Source organism: Oncorhynchus clarkii, chromosome 4 (genome assembly GCF_045791955.1).
Source record: "Oncorhynchus clarkii lewisi isolate Uvic-CL-2024 chromosome 4, UVic_Ocla_1.0, whole genome shotgun sequence".
Lineage (NCBI taxonomy): Eukaryota > Metazoa > Chordata > Actinopteri > Salmoniformes > Salmonidae > Oncorhynchus > Oncorhynchus clarkii.
The window spans coordinates 39992614-40009660 of record NC_092150.1 but is presented as its reverse complement, the minus strand read 5'-3'; the positions used below and the strand labels follow the sequence as shown (position 1 = coordinate 40009660).

Genomic DNA, 17047 nt, shown 5'->3' with positions numbered 1-17047 from the left:
ACGACCCGAAACACACAGCCAGGGCAACTAAGGAGTGGCTCCGTAAGAAGCATCTCAAGGTCCTGGAGTGGCCTAGCCAGTCTCCAGACCTGAACCCAATAGAAAATCTTTGGAGGGAGCTGAAAGTCCGTATTGTCCAGCGACAGCCCCGAAACCTGAAGGATCTGGAGAAGGTCTGTAGGGGGAGTGAGCCAAAATCCCTGCTGCAGTGTGTGCAAACCTGGTCAAGAACTACAGGAAACGTATGAGCTCTGTAACTGCAAACAAAGGTTTCTGTACCAAATATTAAGTTATGCTTTTCTGATGTATCAAATACTTATGTCATGCAATAAAATGCAAATTAATTACTTAAAAATCATACAAATGTGATTTTCTGGATTTCTGTCTCTCACAGTGGAAGTGTACCTATGATAAAAATTACAGATCTCTACATGCTTTGTAAGTAGGAAAAACTGCAAAATCGGCAGTGTATCAAATACTTGTTTTTCCCCACTGTATGTGCCTGTTTTTCATACGAATGATTGTCAGTAAGAACATCACTGTAATGGTCACTCTATGAGATGTATCGTGGATTTCATGTAACAGTAGCATGTGGCGCACGACGTCCGATGACGTGCCAGTGCCTCACCTCTTCTTTGTGGATGATGTTGATGCGGGTCTTGATGTAGGGGAAGGCGTGCGAGGTGGTCAGGATGGTTTTGCGCTTGAACTGATCGTGCAGATCTCCGTGCGCACGCCCGTCCAGCGTGAATGGCGTGCAGTAGACAAAGCGCCGCAGGTTGTAGTTCTTGTCGAAGTACGTGATGCGGTCCTTCATTTCATAGGTGTCAAAGTACGGCTCCACGTACGTGATCTGGACATAAGCCTGGACACAGTAAAGACACACAGTGACACCTGGTTAACATGATGTTTTACCAACATGAACCACAATACACATAAATAACCAATTAATAACCAATAGCCTTCAAATAACCTAAATGAATATTCAAATAAGTGATTATTTGGAATTACATCTTTATCCACAAACCCTCTCTCCCACCGCCCCACGCACCTTATTTGGGTCCAGTTTGCACTTGTCCACTAGATTGGAGTCCTTAATGACTTCCACCTGGTCTTCCCCATAGCGCTCGCCATAAAACCCCTAAGAGATCAAACACACAGGACACACTCGGTGCTCCAGCTCTCTCACAGAGTAGACCGAGACCATTTCACAATCTGAGAAGAGACCATTACCTAAAGGAAAAATCCACTGAAAAACAATCTTTTAGTATTTCTTTCATTAGTCCACTGTTGATACGGTCCCAAAACATAACGTACTGTAGCAAGAGACGCTTTCCATCTTGAAAGTCCAACATCTTGAAAACTTGACTGCTGACATGCAAAACATTTCAGGACTGTTATCAACAGTGGCCTAATTGGAAAAAAATAACCAAAAGATAGTTTGAGACAAACTGCCATTTACCTCGAGTCGGTGTGAGACCTCTGCTAGCTTGGTGATGGCAGGCTCTTTGTACACAAACTCCTGCTCGTCCAAGTCCCCAAATTTAGAGCCGTAAAATCCGACTCTGAAGTAAGTACCAAACATTCTCTTCCCATCCTGTGAGGCAGAAAACATGCATGCATGCTACTTGAACAAAAACGTCATCAGAAGTGTAAGGATAAAGCACGGTGATAACCCTGTGGATGGTGACAGACTATGTCTGAGCCAGACTATTGATACCTTAGCTGAAATCCATCCAACTCAGTGAAACCATCAAGTTCCAAGTTCTCATCCTCAGCAAACACTTAAATCGAAACACCAACTATGAACACAGACCAACGACCTTCAGCGTAATAGACACCGTTATTAGGCGAATGTAAATGTTTGAATAAACAAACAACTTTCAGAGGCTCTATCAATGACCACGTTGACCAATGATGCGTTATCGCTGATCAGATTGGAATATGTGCAATGGCCTAGAAACAGTATGTATTTCTGGGTGTTGTGTTGACGTGTGAATGGTTAGATACCACTGCGCCGTTGGAGCTGGGAACACAAGCATTTCGCTACACCCGCAATAACAGCTGATAAATATGTGTGTGTGTGACCAATAACATCTGACTTGATTTGAGTACACGTGTAAAAAGTCTGTCACGGTCTAAGTTCCAGATGGCCCGGTACCCGAGGCTTTAAACTGGCAGATGAATGAGGACGGACAGAGCCAAATGAAATGAACAGGCGCTGGTCAAGCAGAGAGCTCTGTGGTTTTTCAGGAAGGAGTGGAGCAGCTAAGGAAAACGGGTGTGTGTCGGTGTGGTATGTGTGTGTGTGTGTGTGTGTGTGTGTGTGAAGAGGGGGAGGAGGATATACACGTGGCTGTACAGAAAGAGGTCAGGACTGAGCCCAACCAGATCAACTCAAGGCCGCAAGCTCCCAGCACTGCTCCTATTGGTTACATTGAACAACTATCTTAACTGACATGGCCTTGGCAATATAGGTATATAGCACAGAGTGAAATACATAACATATTTTCCTGTGATCAGTTGCTCTGCCATTTGGCTCAGTGGTTGTTTGTCAGTGGTTCATTGCATTACATTCCCCTTCAAAAAAGTAACAGAAATAAAGTAATCCTCAAACTAGAAACTTACCACAACACACAATTAGTAAAGTGGGAAGGAGGGGTCGGCATGGCAACCAGGGAAATCAAAAGGAGAAAACAAGAACACATTTTAATCAGGATTCCAGGTGATTCATTAGAGAAACTAAACAAGAACACCACAAGAACAACACAAACCAAGGCAAATAGAATAGACAGCAACCGCCAATACCCAAACTATTCCTTTTGACTTTAAGAACACACGACACGAAACATGCAGAGAAAGACAGAGTGAAGTAAAGGGAGGTGAAAGGAGAGAGGGAGAGATAAGAGAGCAAAAAAAGAGAATGCAGTCATGGTGGTGATGGAGCTCCACAGTCCCTGGAAACATTCAGGGAGCTGTACTTCCAGTCCTTAAGTTCCCTCAGGAGAAAAAGGAGGAAAGTTCTGTCCTTGTCATGCAACACACCAGGTTAATACCAGTTAATAACACAACAGCAGCAGTATGAATGAAGGAACTCAGGGGTCGATTTAGTTTGTCTTTTTCCCCAAATAAAAAAGGGAGAACATTTCACTTTGAGGTGGGACAAATCTAACAAGCCAGTCCAAAATCCTTGGACTTGCACCCTCTTGAAATTCAACGTTTCTTAAACGAATGTGGATCCAGTTGAAACTGGTTTGTGGTTAATTTGTTCTATTACAAAGGGGCTCTGGTTTGTGGGAGTGTGTATCGAGAGAACAACCTGGGGGAGTGTATCCTCAGCACGAATATCTGACTAAAATCGAACCCTGTGAGATGAGTTGTGACAACAGGCGAGCGAGCAACAGACCAGATGTTGACGCCCGACCAGACCAGACAGTTTGTTGTTGATGAGAGACGGTCTGACAAGGCAGGGGTGCAAGTAGGTGAAGTCCTCATTCACCAAGACTTGCCATTAGTATCACACTGGGGCTCCCATGCATGGCCTGCCAAAACGGTCACGTTAAAACAACCTCTTCCGCAGACAGAGCAGAAGAGGAAAGGAGAATGAGGAGGAAGAGGAGGAGGGTTGCTGCCCGTCACATGGCATCAGCAGTCCCACAGTTGGTTGGACGGAGGGACAAACGGACAGCACCCAGTCTAGGTAGATGTTAATGGATGGTACAGTATAATGTAACATAGCAGCAGAGAGCAACACAACTAGCAAATAATAAATATGAAGTAGAGACAAAAAGTAAATGAGCAGGCCAAACAGGAACCATTAGGACCTACCTCCCAGCCAGTGCTCTGTGGTGACAAAGAAAATACAATATAAACACGTTTACAGTCACGTTGGTACACTGCAGTGACTGTCGGTCTGAGAGTGTACATATTTGGCATGATCTTTCCTGCAATGCCTCCAACAGACAATATGCACTGGTGGGTCCATGCTCCTAACACACACATGGCACAGTACAGTCACAGTACGTGTTTCTCTGTCCCAGAATCACAGACATGCACGGGTAAGATCCACAGACAGGCAGTCCTAAACGACCTCCACACAGAGCTGGGGCACGTAACAGTGTCTGTTGGGCACGTAACAGTCCTGTCTGTCAGTTCTCTATACCTACAGTATGTATAGGGCAAGAGCTAAATAAAAGCATGTGGCTTTACCTGATGCACGATTTTGCCAAAGGCTTCCTGTAGTTTACCATGTATGGTGGCCAACTTCTTGGCGTCCCGGTTGGCCTCGTGGATGGGGATCAGGACCTTGTACACCTCATTCACCGCCTCGTACATACCAGCCTGGGAAAAGGTATTGAAAGTATTGAGGTGTGCTTGATTTAGCTTGGGGCTTGCACTTTTGGGACTATTCCATTGGTTCCACTATACCGGGCAAAAACGATTAAGTGCCTCTTAAGTATTTGACCCAGGTCTGGTTATGTGAAGTATTTATTCCTATGAGTGGTTAGATTAAGCCTTGACAACGCTCCATGTGTCACAGATAAACCAGCTGTGGACTGCCTCTGGTCTATCTTAAATGCAGTAGTTATTTCTCGGAGTCTCACCAGGGAGAAGGAGGAAGCAGCCTGATCCAGCAGCCCCACTAAGCCAGCCTCTGTGAAGTATTTCCCCGAGCAGATACCCTCCTCATCGGGAGACACCACGTCGTCAGACACGGCAGACTCCTCCAGCACGTTGGAAGAGACGTTCTGAAACGGAGAAAGACGAGTCACACAAGGTCACTCATTATTTAGACACAGACATAACACACTAATGGGTTAATCGTGGTATGCCTTTTTCTTTACAACATCTTACTCTGTATATTCAGTTGATAAATTGAGTCAGTTGTGATGGCACTGAGCTAGGACTAAACCTGCAGTACCATGTCTCTCCAGGATGATTTCCTAGTCAAATCTACAGTCCTAAAATAGTATTTTCCCCTGTCCTCACCTGGAAGGTGACACAGCCGACCGGCAGGTACTTGCGGTCCTCCAGCATGCTGAGGTATTCCGCCACCAGGGCCGCGCTGTGCACCAGACACTGGGCTGCCTCCGCGTGATTGGTCCTCTCAGAGTGTTTACCCGCCATGTTCTGCATCCACGTCAGACGCAGGTCTGGAGACGTCTGGTAACCCTTAGCGATCCTGGACACAGACGCAGCAACGCCTTGAAGAAAAGCTCAGTGTGTGTGTGTGTGTGTGTGTGTGTGTGTTCCATACCTGTACATGAGGTCTATGAGCATCTCTGGGTCCTCCTGGTGCTCCTTCATCTTGACTGTATCAGACAGGATCATGTGCAGGTTGAACACCAGATCCTGGACCTAAAGTTCACACAAAAGATAGAAACATGAAGCATGGGTAATAAGGTGACATCATCATCTCACGTGATTGGACAAAGTATTCCCTTTCCTGCCAGCCATTTTCTGACAACATTTTTTTTTTTTTCATACATATGGTTTTTTTGTGTTGTATATTGAAGCACTTTTATATATTGAACAAGTACTTCCACTGCTTAGTACCACAATAACTAAAAAGGGTTAAATGTCAGTAAGTCCGTACTAATCTATTGACATCCAGCATGTCTGCTGCGGTTACCTGGTCAGGGAAGGTGGTCTCCCGGAGTTCCAGGTCTTCCTCGCCGTAGGTCAAGATGGTCTTCAGGGAACGCCGGAGGAATTCCTCGTTGAAGTTCTGAGACGTTCCCACCAGGGAGGACAGGGACATGGTCGCCTGCATCTTCACCCGGGCAAAATTCTACAAAAAGGAGCAGGGCCAGTCAGAGAAACGGCGAGAACATAGAACACCTACATGGACAATGGAACCTGTCCTGAAAAGGAGGAACATGTGGAATATGTACAAGACGTTCTCCTGTGTTTCATCAATAAGGACTCAATGACCCCTAAAGGGATCAATAGTTGTATTGGAAATTGGTTAAGTAGCGGGCAGGTAGACAGTATTCTTATGTGTCCGTGTTTGCTGTGCGTTGTCCTGACATTGTACTTACGTTGCCGATCTCAAAGTTCTGCCTCATGAGCAGGTAGAGCGAAGCGGAGGCATGGGATCTGATGGTGCCAATACTGCTGCTACAGTTCCTCAATAGACGCAGACACAGGTCAGCACACTGCTCTGTCTCCTCCTCGAACAGCAGCTCTGGGAACTACACACACACAGAAATGTACGTAGGTATGATAAACAGACAATACTATGACAGTACGCAGACGTTTTACAAATCGACCTCACAAAATCTCTTTAAAAAGGTGCAACTCCTCGATGGAAGATATCGACACGATTGTAGACAGGAAGTCAATTCTGACCTTGGAGACGAGAGCCCTCTGTGTAGCAAAGCAGTGCTGGAGGTAGAGGGCACTCTGGTTACAGGCCATGCTATGGAGCAGCACCTTCAACATTCCCCCCAGGATACTCTCCTTCGACTCGGTCACAGACACCGCCTAGGATACACAAATAGTGTCATTGCAAATAAGAATTTGCTCTAAATTGACTTGCCGAGTTAAATAAAGGTTAAATAAAACAACATTTAAAAATACATACCACAATCAATCAACACATTTGTATTGTCTCCAGAGGGAAATTTGGTTTGCAAATGTGTCCATCTTTCAACCTGACTGTGTGCGTGTGTGAGGAGTCCGGTGCCTCTTAAAGGTAGACTCCGCGATATGACATAGGTGCACAGAGTAAACAGCATAGTGGGTACATTTCCACAACGACTAAGAGGGTTGAAGCGCGAGGCTATACTTATCAGATATTTTGGTGCCCTGGCTGCCACGCTGCAAGAGCGTGAAGCGAACCTGTGCACGTACACATGCGCCGATACTGTTAGCGACTGTGTGAGAGTCTGGCAAAGTTTTGCATCTCTCTCGTCACAATATCTGCAATGCTGCTGGTGGAAACGTCATTCCTCTGTACCTGGACGATGATCTCCAGAGTGTCCAAAATGATCAGGTTGGCCTCCGTTGCCAGGTTACCGTCAATAAGTGCTTCATGCTCCAGCTCCGCTCGGGTCCTGTCACAGGAAACAGGACGTGACAGAAGGTCAGACACTCTCCAAAATGGCCGCTGGCCAGCTCCATATTCATGGGGTCCCCTTGAATGCCACAGCACTCATCATGCCTGTCAGTCACATTTGAGCCATCGCACACAGACAGGAGTTCTTCCATGTGCAACGTACTGTAAGGGGTTTGGTGTATGGAGGGGTTGAAGAATAGGATGATGGTGGTGGGGGGTCATGACATGCTTTGTTACAGTTGACGAGTCACACACCTAACTACTAAAGGCTCCTGGGTTTGGGTTGGACTCCTTGGGCTGTGTAGTAGGATGCTGTCTCTAAACCTGCACGACACAGTACTCACACAGTACACCACAGAGTCCAGAGCACACGGTAGCTACACGCTGAGAGGAGAGCAGGGGACCAGGGACCCAAACCCACTTCCACCTCCAACCCTTGGGGGGGTTAGTTACATGCTGACCAAACCGGACGCGTACGTGCGTCAACGCGTACACGTTGATTTTGTTCACCCACATCAGAAGCAATCAGGACACGCAGGTTGAAATATCAAAACAAACTCTGAACCAATTATATTCATTTGGGAACAGGTCAAAAAGCATTAAGCATGTATGGCAATAGAGCTAGCTAGCTTACTGTTGCTAGCTCATTTGTCCTGGGATATAAACACTGGGTTGTTATTTTACCTGAAATGGTCAAGGTCCACTACTGCGACAATTCATCCACAGATAAAACGGTAAACCAAATTAGTTTCTCATCATCTCTCCTCATTCCTTCAGGTGTTTTTTTTCCCTTTGGACTTTATATGAAGGTTGGCAACCAACTTTACAGTACATTACTGCAACTGACTGGAGTGCTGACCTCAGTTCATCTTTCAACCACCCACGTGGGTATACGCTCCTAAAAAACAATGAGGAGATGGCATGTGGGTATATGGTCCTAAAAGCCAATGAGGAGATGATAGAGGCCGGACTTGCAGCGTGTTGAGCATCACAAATATACCCAATTTCTATTTTAGCGCCTGGCCATGTAGACGCTTGAGAGCAATGTGGTTGCAATGATTGAATAACATGTATGTGTACATTTATTTCGCAATGTTCGCACACGTGACGCGAGTGGTGTGGTCAGTATGTTAGGCAGCAGAGGTAAGACAGGAGGAAGGTTAGGGGGGCACTGGTTGGATGGAGAGCGGTAGGGGTAGAGGCCACACCTATAGAAGATGTGATTTCTATGAGTGCTTTTCCATTTTTTGGGGGGGATTAACGGACATTCAGTATTACAAACGGGTCTAATTGGCAAGTACACATGCTGTGCAATCATCTACATTTTCTACTGTGCAAATTGTCACACATGCTGAATCAACCAATTGAGAGCCTACCATTTGCGACAGAATCACATCGATTTCACCCATCTAAACCCAGAATAGGGAATAGACACACATCAGTCAGAACCCAAATGAGCACTGCACACTGGTTAAAGGACCAGCAGTCCCACTGCAGGCACCAGACAGACATCAACCACAAGCACCGTTACAGGAGAGGTTAGGGGGTCAGAGGTCAGGGTTCGGAGGTAATAAGTCAGGTCACCAAAGCAGCAGGAGAAACTCAGAGCACTGCAGCACACTGACTCCAGGGGGACCATTCAATACAATACCTGAGTGATCTGTGGCTCCTATACAGAGGCACAGTGAGTCACGAGAGAACATTCGGAGGAATGAGTTAACAGATTAAATGGGACAGAGGAAAAAGACGCATGTGCCTTACAGGCGTTTTAAACACTGAGCATCTAAAAACAATAGGATAGGGTCTATCAGCGTGTATTCTGCTGTTGTAGCATCAGGAATCCAACCCATATCGCTCGGTGTGGGCTTGTTCAGTTCAAACGAGATTCTTGTTTCTTTTAAGAAGCCCACTATAGGGCCCGAGTGGATTGTGAGATGGCGATGTGTGCATGCATCTCTCTCTATCTCGCGCTCTGTGTGTGTGTATGTGTGTGTGTGTAAAAAGCGTAAGCATACTTGTCCATCCTCTCGCTGTGCTGGCGCCAGTGTGTCATGTCTTTTCTCCAGCGCAGGTGTTCCTGGCTGCCGAAGGCACTGCCTGACGGACTCCTCTCTACGGGGGGACGACATAGGAGGAGGAGAGAAGGGAAAAATTAGGCAAAGGGGTAGAGAGGGTGAGGAGATGTGGAGCGAAAGGGAAAGAGAAGGTGAAGGCGAGAGAGATGGAATGGTCATTTTCAGATCACTTTTCCCAATGTGTGTGCGTGTGTGTTCCGTGTGTACCCAGCTGTCCCCTGCTGCGGCGGACCATCTCCTGCCGTGCCCCGATGCTCCCCAGTATGGCCTCCTCCAGCTTGGCCTTCATGTCCTTGGACTTCTTGAAGGTCAGGCTGTTCATGCGCTCAAAGGCCTTCTTCCCCTGCATGGTGGTGAAAACAACATGGGCCTTTTTCCACGATGAGGATGGAGAGAAGTTACACAGGGTTACTGCGCCACACCACCACAGCAAGAGAGGTAAAATGGAATAGAGATGGATTATAGGTGAGCCGAAGAGAGTAGGAAAGCTCTCCGATTAAGATTACTTTATTAGTCAACTGCACACAAGGTCCAACTGATACTTCCACTTGTAACCCAACCTCTCCGAAAGACACAGTTGAAGTTGGAGGTTTACATACACTTAGGTTGGAGACATTAAAACTTGTTTTTAAACCACTACACACATTTCTTGTAACAAACTACAGTTTTGGCAAGACGGTTAGGACATCTACTTTGTGCATGACACAAGTAATTTTTCCAACAATTGTTTACAGACAGACTATTTCACTGTATCACAATTCCAGTGGGTCAGAAGTTTACATACACTAAGTTGACTTTAACTTCTTATGGCTGGGGGCAGTATTGAGTAGCTTGGATGAATAAGGTGCGCAGATGTGCCCAGAGTAATCTACCTGCTCCTCAGTCCTGTTGCTAATATATGCACATTATTAGTATATTTGGATATAAAACACTCTGAAGTTTCTAAAACTGTTTGAATGATGTCTGTGAGTAAAACAGAACTCATATGGCAGGCAAAAACCTGAGAAAAAACAACAACTAGGAAGTGGGAAATCTGAGGTTGGTTGTTTTTCAACTCATTCCCTATTGAAGATACAGTGGGATATTGGTCATGTTGCACTTCCTAAGGCGTCCACTCGATGTCAACAGTCTTCAGAACCTTGTTTGATGCTTCTACTGTGAAGTGGGGGTGAATGAGATGGGAATGAGTCAGAGGTCTGCCAGAATGCCTTGAGCTCGTGACGCTCGTTCACGTGAGAGCGAACTCTGTTCCAATGCTTTTCTACAGCCAAAGGAATTCTTCAGTTAGAACATTATTGAAGATTTATGTTAAAAACAACCTAAAGATTGATTCTATACTTCGTTTGACATGTTTCTACGGACTGTAACGGAACTTTTTGACATTTCGTCTGCTCCTAGTGAACGCGCTTCGTGAGTTTGGATTTGAATACCAAACGCGCTAACAAAAGGAGCTATTTGGACATAAATTATGGACATTATCGAACAAAAAAAAACATTTATTGTGGACCTGGGATTCTTGGGAGTGCATTCTGATGAAGATGATCAAAGGTAAGTGAATATTTATAATGTTATTTCTGACTTCTGTTGACTGCACAATATGGTGGATATCTTTTTGGCTTGTTTGGGCTCTGAGCACCGTACTCAGATTATTGCATGGTTTGCTTTTTCTGTAGAGCTTTTTTGAAATCTGACACAGCGTTTGTATTACGGAGAAGTGTATCTAAAGTTCCATGTATAACACTTGAATTTTCATCAACATTTATGATGAGTATTTCTGTAAATTGATGTGGCTCTCTGCAAAATCACCGGATGTTTTTGGAACTACTGAACATAACGCGCCAATGAATACTTTGATTATTTGATAATAAATATGAACTGTATTGAACAAAACACACATGTATTGTGTAACATGAAGTCCTATGAGTGTCATCTGATGAAGATCATCAAAGGTTAGTGATTAATTCTATCTCTATTTCTGATTTTTGTGACTCATCTCTTTGGCTGGAAAAAATGGCTGTGTTTTTCTGTGACTTGGCTCTGACCTAACAATCGTTTGTGGTGCTTTCGACGTAAAGCCTATTTGAAATCGGACACTGTGGTGGGTTTAACAAGAAGTGTATCTTTAAATTGGTGTGAAATACTTGTACAGTGGGGCAAAAAAGTATTTAGTCAGCCACCAACTGCGCAAGTTCTCCCACTTAAAAAGAGGAGGCCTGTAATTTTCATCATAGGTACACTTCAACTATGACAGACAAAATGAGGAAAAAAAATCCAGAAAATCACATTGTAGGATATTTAATGAATTTATTTGCAAATTATGGTGGAAAATAAGTATTTGGTCACCTACAAACAAGCAAGATTTCTGGCTCTCACAGAGCTGTAACTTCTTCTTTAAGAGGCTCCTCTGTCCTCCACTCGTTACCTGTATTAATGGCACCTGTTTGAACTTGTTATCAGTATAAAAGACACCTATCCACAACCAAGTCACACTCCAAACTCCACTATGGCCAAGACCAAAGAGCTGTCAAAGGACACCAGAAACAGAATTGTAGACCTGCACCAGGCTGGGAAGACTGAATCTGCAATAGGTACGCAGCTTGGTTTGAAGAAATCAACTGTGGGAGCAATTATTAGGAAATGGAAGACATACAAGACCACTGATAATCTCCCTCGATCTGGGGCTCCACGCAGGATCTCACACCGTGGGGTCAAAATGATCACAAGAACGGTGAACAAAAATCCAAGAACCACACGGAGGGACCTAGTGAATGACCTGCAGAGAGCTGGTGCCAAAGTAACAAAGCCTACCATCAGTAACACACTACGCCGCCAGGGACTCAAATCCTGCAGTGCGAGACGCGTCTCCCTCCTTAATCCAGTACATGTCCAGGCCCGTCTGAAGTTTGCTAGAGAGCATTTGGATGATCCAGAAGAAGATTGGGAGAATGTCATATGCTCAGATGAAACCAAAAGATAACTTTTTGGTAAAAACTAAACTCGTCGTGTTTGGAGGACAAAGAATGCTGAGTTGCATTCAAAGAACACCATACCTACTGTGAAGCATGGGGGTGGAAACATCATGCTTTGGGGCTGTTTTTCTGCAAAGGGACCAGGACGACTGATCCGTGTAAAGGAAAGAATGAATGGGGCCATGTATCGTGAGATTTTGAGTGAAAACCTACTTCCATCAGCAAGGGCATTGAAGATGAAACGTGGCTGGGTCTTTCAGCATGACAATGATCCCAAACACACCGCCCGGGCAACGAAGGAGTAGCTTCGTAAGAAGCATTTCAAGGTCCTGGAGTGGCCTAGCCAGTCTCCAGATCTCAACCCCATAGAAAATCTTTGGAGGGAGTTGAAAGTCTGTGTTGCCCAGCAATAGCCCCAAAACATCACTGCTCTAGAGGAGATCTGCATGGAGGAATGGGCCAAAATACCAGCAACAGTGTGTGAAAACCTTGTGAAGACTTACAGAAAACGTTTGACCTCTGTCATTTCCAACAAAGGGTATATAACAAAGTATTGAGATAAACTTTTGTTATTGACCAAATACTTATTTTCCACCATAATTTGCAAATAAATCCATTAAAAATCCTACAATGTGATTTTCTGGATTTTTTTTCTAATTTTGTCTGTCATAGTTGAAGTGTACCTATGATGAACATTACAGGCCTCTCTCATCTTTTTAAGTGGGAGAACTTGCACAATTGGTGGCTGACTAAGGCTGACTAAATACTTTTTTTGCCCCACTGTATGTCTGAGGAATTTTAATTATGAGATTTCTGTTGTTTTGAATTTGGCGCCCTGCACTGTCACTGGCTGTTGTCATATTAATCCCGTTAGCGGGATCTAAGCCCTAAATTGTAGAACTCCACAAGTCTGGTTCATCCTTTGGAGTAATTTCCAAACGCCTGAAGGTACAATGTTCATCTGTACAAACAATAGTACGCAAGTATAAACACCATGGGACCATGCAGCCGCCATACCGCTCAGGACGGAGACGCAATCGGTCTCCTAGAGATTAACATACCTTGGTGCGAAAACTGCAAATCAATCCCATAACAATATCAAAAGGATCTTGTGAAGATGCTGAAGGAAACAGGTACAAAAGTATCTATATCCACAGTAAAACAAGTCCTATATTGACATAACCTGAAAGGCCGCTCAGCAAGGAAGAAGGCACTGCTCAAAAACCACCATAAAAAAGCCAGACTACAGTTTGCACATGGGGACAAAGATTGTACTTTTTGGAGAAATGTCCTCTGATCTGATGAAACAAAAATAGAACTGTTTGGCCATAATGACCATCGTTATGTTTGGAGGAAAAGGGGGGGGGGGCTTGCAAGCCGAAGAACACCATCCCAACTGTGAAGCACGGGGGTGGCAGCATCATGTTGTGGGGGTACTTTGCTGCATGAGGGACAGGTGCACTTCACAAAATAGATGGCATCGTGAGGCAGGAAAATTATGTGGATATATTGAAGCAACATCTCAAGATGTTAAAGCTTGGTCATAAATGGGTCTTCCAAATGGACAATGACCCCAAGCATACTTCCAAAGTTGTGGCAAAATGGCTTAAGGACAACAAAGTTAAGGTATTGGAGTGGCCATCACAAAGCCCTGACCTCAATCCTATAGAACATTTGTGGGCAGAACTAAAGAAGCTTGTGCAAGCAAGGAGGCCTACAAACCTGACTCAGTTACATCAGCTCTGTCAGGATGAATGAGCCAAAATTAACCCACGCTTGACCCAAGTTAAACAATTTAAAGGCAATGCTACCAAATACTAATTGAGTGCATGTAAACTTCTGACCCACTGGGAATGTGATGAAAGAAATAAAATCTGAAATAAATCATTCTACTATTACATTTCACATTCTTAAAAAAGTGGTGTTCTTAAAGTGGTGTTCCTAAAGTGGTGTTCCTAAAGTGGTGTTCCTAACTGATCTAAGACAGGTAATTTTTACTAGGATTAATGTCAGGAATGTGAAAAACTGAGTTTAAATATATTTGGCTGAGGTGTGTGTAAACTTCTGACTTCAACTGTACATGTACCGATTTGAAAACCAACTCATAAGAGCCTGGGAAGTACAAATCAATAAAACCTTTTGAAATAAGTTTCTTTCCACCCAGTCTTATCCAGGCACGAAATAATGGACTGTCAAGTGAGGCAATACACTTGACGTGGTTCTACAGAATTGAGGCATTACTACAATAGATCTACCACACGCGCATGCTTTTTCTGTGCTCCAGGAGTCACGTTACCTTGTACTCGAAGCAGGAGACACAGAGGTAGAGCATGTCCAGCAGACGGTTGAGCTGGGAGACAGACAGGTCAGTGAACCACTTCTGTAGTACACACTCATCTGCATTCTTCAGAACCCACAGCAGACAGATCAACAGACTGCGACTGGACTCTGCTGAGAAGGTGGCATGCGGACGACTGGCCTGGAGAGAGGGAGATGGGAAGAGACCAAGGGAAAAAAGGTGAGCAAAACAGAGAGTTATGAAAGTAAAGAGGTAGAAAGGGGGAACTTAACAGAAGGAAAGAAAGAAACTCTGGAAGAAAAGACAGAGGGAATAAGCGAGGAAGGGATAGAGAAAGAGAGAACAGGAATTGTAGTTGCCTGTGGGTTGAGCAGGAAGCTGCTGGGACGGGACATTGGAGATGAGGTCCCCGCTATCGCCATGGCAACAGTCTGACTGATCATGCCGTTGCCGTCCTCTACAGACTCATCCCCCCCGGCCCCATCTGCGGACCCCTGAGCTCCCCCAGGGCGGCCCCACTGGATATGAGAATCTACAGAAATGAGGGGGGGGGAGAGAGAGAAACCAATCAGGATCAACAAGCACAAAACAAAATTAGACGGGAGTAGCACACATCAGAGTTGCAGACATTGTTTAATGTGCTTTTCCTGAGCAGCACCAGAACCGGTGGGATGCCCAAAGACTTATAAAGCCACCTGATAGCCCTTTAATCTAATCACACAGCCATTCAAGTATGGATAAACTCCACATATCTACAGACTCAGAATACTCCTGAAAGTTTGGGACATGGAAGGCTAAATGTAGAATTTATACCCACCCGTGAAGTCGTGCAGCTGGGGCAGCGTTTCCATGACGATGCCGATGAGTGGCAGGTAGAGCATGGCGACACGGGCCTTGACCTCAGGGTCAGCGTAGCGGGGGTCAGAGTCATGGCTGGACAGCAGGTTATGGACCACACTGATCACCTTCTTATGTAAGCCAAACATCCTATAGGTTAGGGAGGGAGAAAGGCAGAGGTTGTTGTTTTCTTGGTGTATTTGGACAGGGACAAGTCCAAACACATTGACCAAACCATTTTCTGACGCATTGCATTATAGCGTTTCTAGCTGATGCTAATTTTAAACAATTGTTTTGTCATTTTTGACACAAAAACTTTTGCGTAAACAAAAGACAGCGTGAGGTATCAAATCAAATGTTACTGGTCACATACACATGCTTAGCAGATGTTAACGCAAGTGTTGCGAAATGCTTGGCTTCTAGTTCCGACAATGCAAAGTTATCTTAACAAATTCACAAAAACAAACTTCTACACACAAATGTAAAGGGATGAAAAATAATATGTACATATAAATATATGGATGAGAGATGGCTGTGCGTCAAAGGCAAGATGCAGTAGATGGAATAGAATGAGTAATGTAGGATATAAACATTAAAGTGTCGATTTTTAAAGTGACTAGTGATACCTTTATTAAGTCCATTTATTTAAGTTGCCAGAGATTTGAGTCTGTATGTTGGCAGCAGCCTCTTTATGTTAGTGATGGCTGTTTAACAGTCTGATGGCCTTGAGATAGAAGCTTTTTCCAGTCTCTCGGTCCCAGCTTTGATGCACCTGTACTGACCTCGCCTTCTGGATGATAGCTGGGTGTACAGGCAGTGGCTCGGGTGGTTGATGTCCTTGATTTCTTTGGCCTTCCTGTGACATCGGGTGCTGTAGGTGTCCTGGAGGTTAGGTAATTTTTGTGAGTGTTTTAGGTGACAAGCCAAATTTCTTCAGCCTCCTGAGGTTGAAGAGTTACTGTTGCGCCCTTTTCACCACGCTGTATGTGAAGGTGGACCATTTCAGTTTGTCCGTAATGTATACACCTAGGAACTTCAAACTTTCCATCTTCTCCACTGCTGTCCCGTCAATGTGGATGAAGGGTTGCACCCTCTGCTGTTTCTTGAAGTCCACGATCATCTCCTTTGATTTGTTGACGTTGAGTGAGGTTATTTTCCTGACACCGCACTCCGAGATCCCTCACCTCCTCCTTCCTAACTGACTGAGAATATTGGTTCCTGACTTCCCTGGATAGTTGCATATCATTGGGGCTATTCGATGCTAATGCATGTTATTGATGTTATTGTGCTGGTCAAGGGCAGTCTGGGGTGAAACAGGGGCTATATCTGTTCTTAGTTCTACATTTTTTTGAATGGGGCATGCTTGATTAAGATGGAGAGGAAAGCACTTTTGAAGAGCAACCAGGCATCCTCTACTGACAGGATGAGGTCAATATCCTTCCAGGATACCCAGGCCATGTCGGTTAGAAAGTCCTGCTCGCTGAAGTGTTTTAGGGAGTGTTTGACAGTGATGAGGGGTGGTCGTTTGACCGAGGACCCATTACGCACGCAGGCAATGAGGAAGTGATCGCTGAGATCCTGGTTGAAGACAGCAGAGGTGTATTTAGAGGGCAAGTTGGTCAGGATGATATCTAAGAGGGTGCCCATGGTTACGGATTTAGGGTTGTACCTGGTAGGTTCCATAATAATTTGAGTGAGATTGAGGGCATCTAGCTTAGATTGTAGGATGGCCAGGGTGTTAAGCATGTCCCAATTCATCGAGGAGTATACCACCTCAGTCATCGGCTTCATCAATAAGTGCATCGAC

The 17047-nt window shown here is 44.8% G+C and overlaps 1 protein-coding gene across 2 annotated transcripts in view; it reads right to left on the bottom strand.

The window, feature by feature from the left end:
- The window catches only part of LOC139406807 (dedicator of cytokinesis protein 7-like), a 98115-nt gene that overhangs the window by 4359 nt on the left and 76709 nt on the right, over positions 1 to 17047 (bottom strand). Inside the window, exons 27-45 of one of the 2 annotated variants that reach the window (XM_071149856.1) lie at positions 15221 to 15390; positions 14763 to 14935; positions 14401 to 14583; positions 9343 to 9505; positions 9076 to 9172; positions 8712 to 8729; positions 7316 to 7384; positions 6962 to 7058; positions 6352 to 6486; positions 6042 to 6194; positions 5633 to 5791; positions 5258 to 5358; positions 4990 to 5182; positions 4605 to 4748; positions 4210 to 4341; positions 3829 to 3843; positions 1463 to 1588; positions 1052 to 1141; positions 629 to 865 (exon numbers count right to left, since the gene is read on the bottom strand). In XM_071149856.1, coding sequence (XP_071005957.1) covers positions 629 to 865; positions 1052 to 1141; positions 1463 to 1588; positions 3829 to 3843; positions 4210 to 4341; positions 4605 to 4748; positions 4990 to 5182; positions 5258 to 5358; positions 5633 to 5791; positions 6042 to 6194; positions 6352 to 6486; positions 6962 to 7058; positions 7316 to 7384; positions 8712 to 8729; positions 9076 to 9172; positions 9343 to 9505; positions 14401 to 14583; positions 14763 to 14935; positions 15221 to 15390 — 2455 coding nt within the window. The remainder of the gene's footprint in view (positions 1 to 628; positions 866 to 1051; positions 1142 to 1462; positions 1589 to 3828; positions 3844 to 4209; positions 4342 to 4604; positions 4749 to 4989; positions 5183 to 5257; positions 5359 to 5632; positions 5792 to 6041; positions 6195 to 6351; positions 6487 to 6961; positions 7059 to 7315; positions 7385 to 8711; positions 8730 to 9075; positions 9173 to 9342; positions 9506 to 14400; positions 14584 to 14762; positions 14936 to 15220; positions 15391 to 17047) is intronic. The other variant, XM_071149857.1, reaches the window with a different exon arrangement.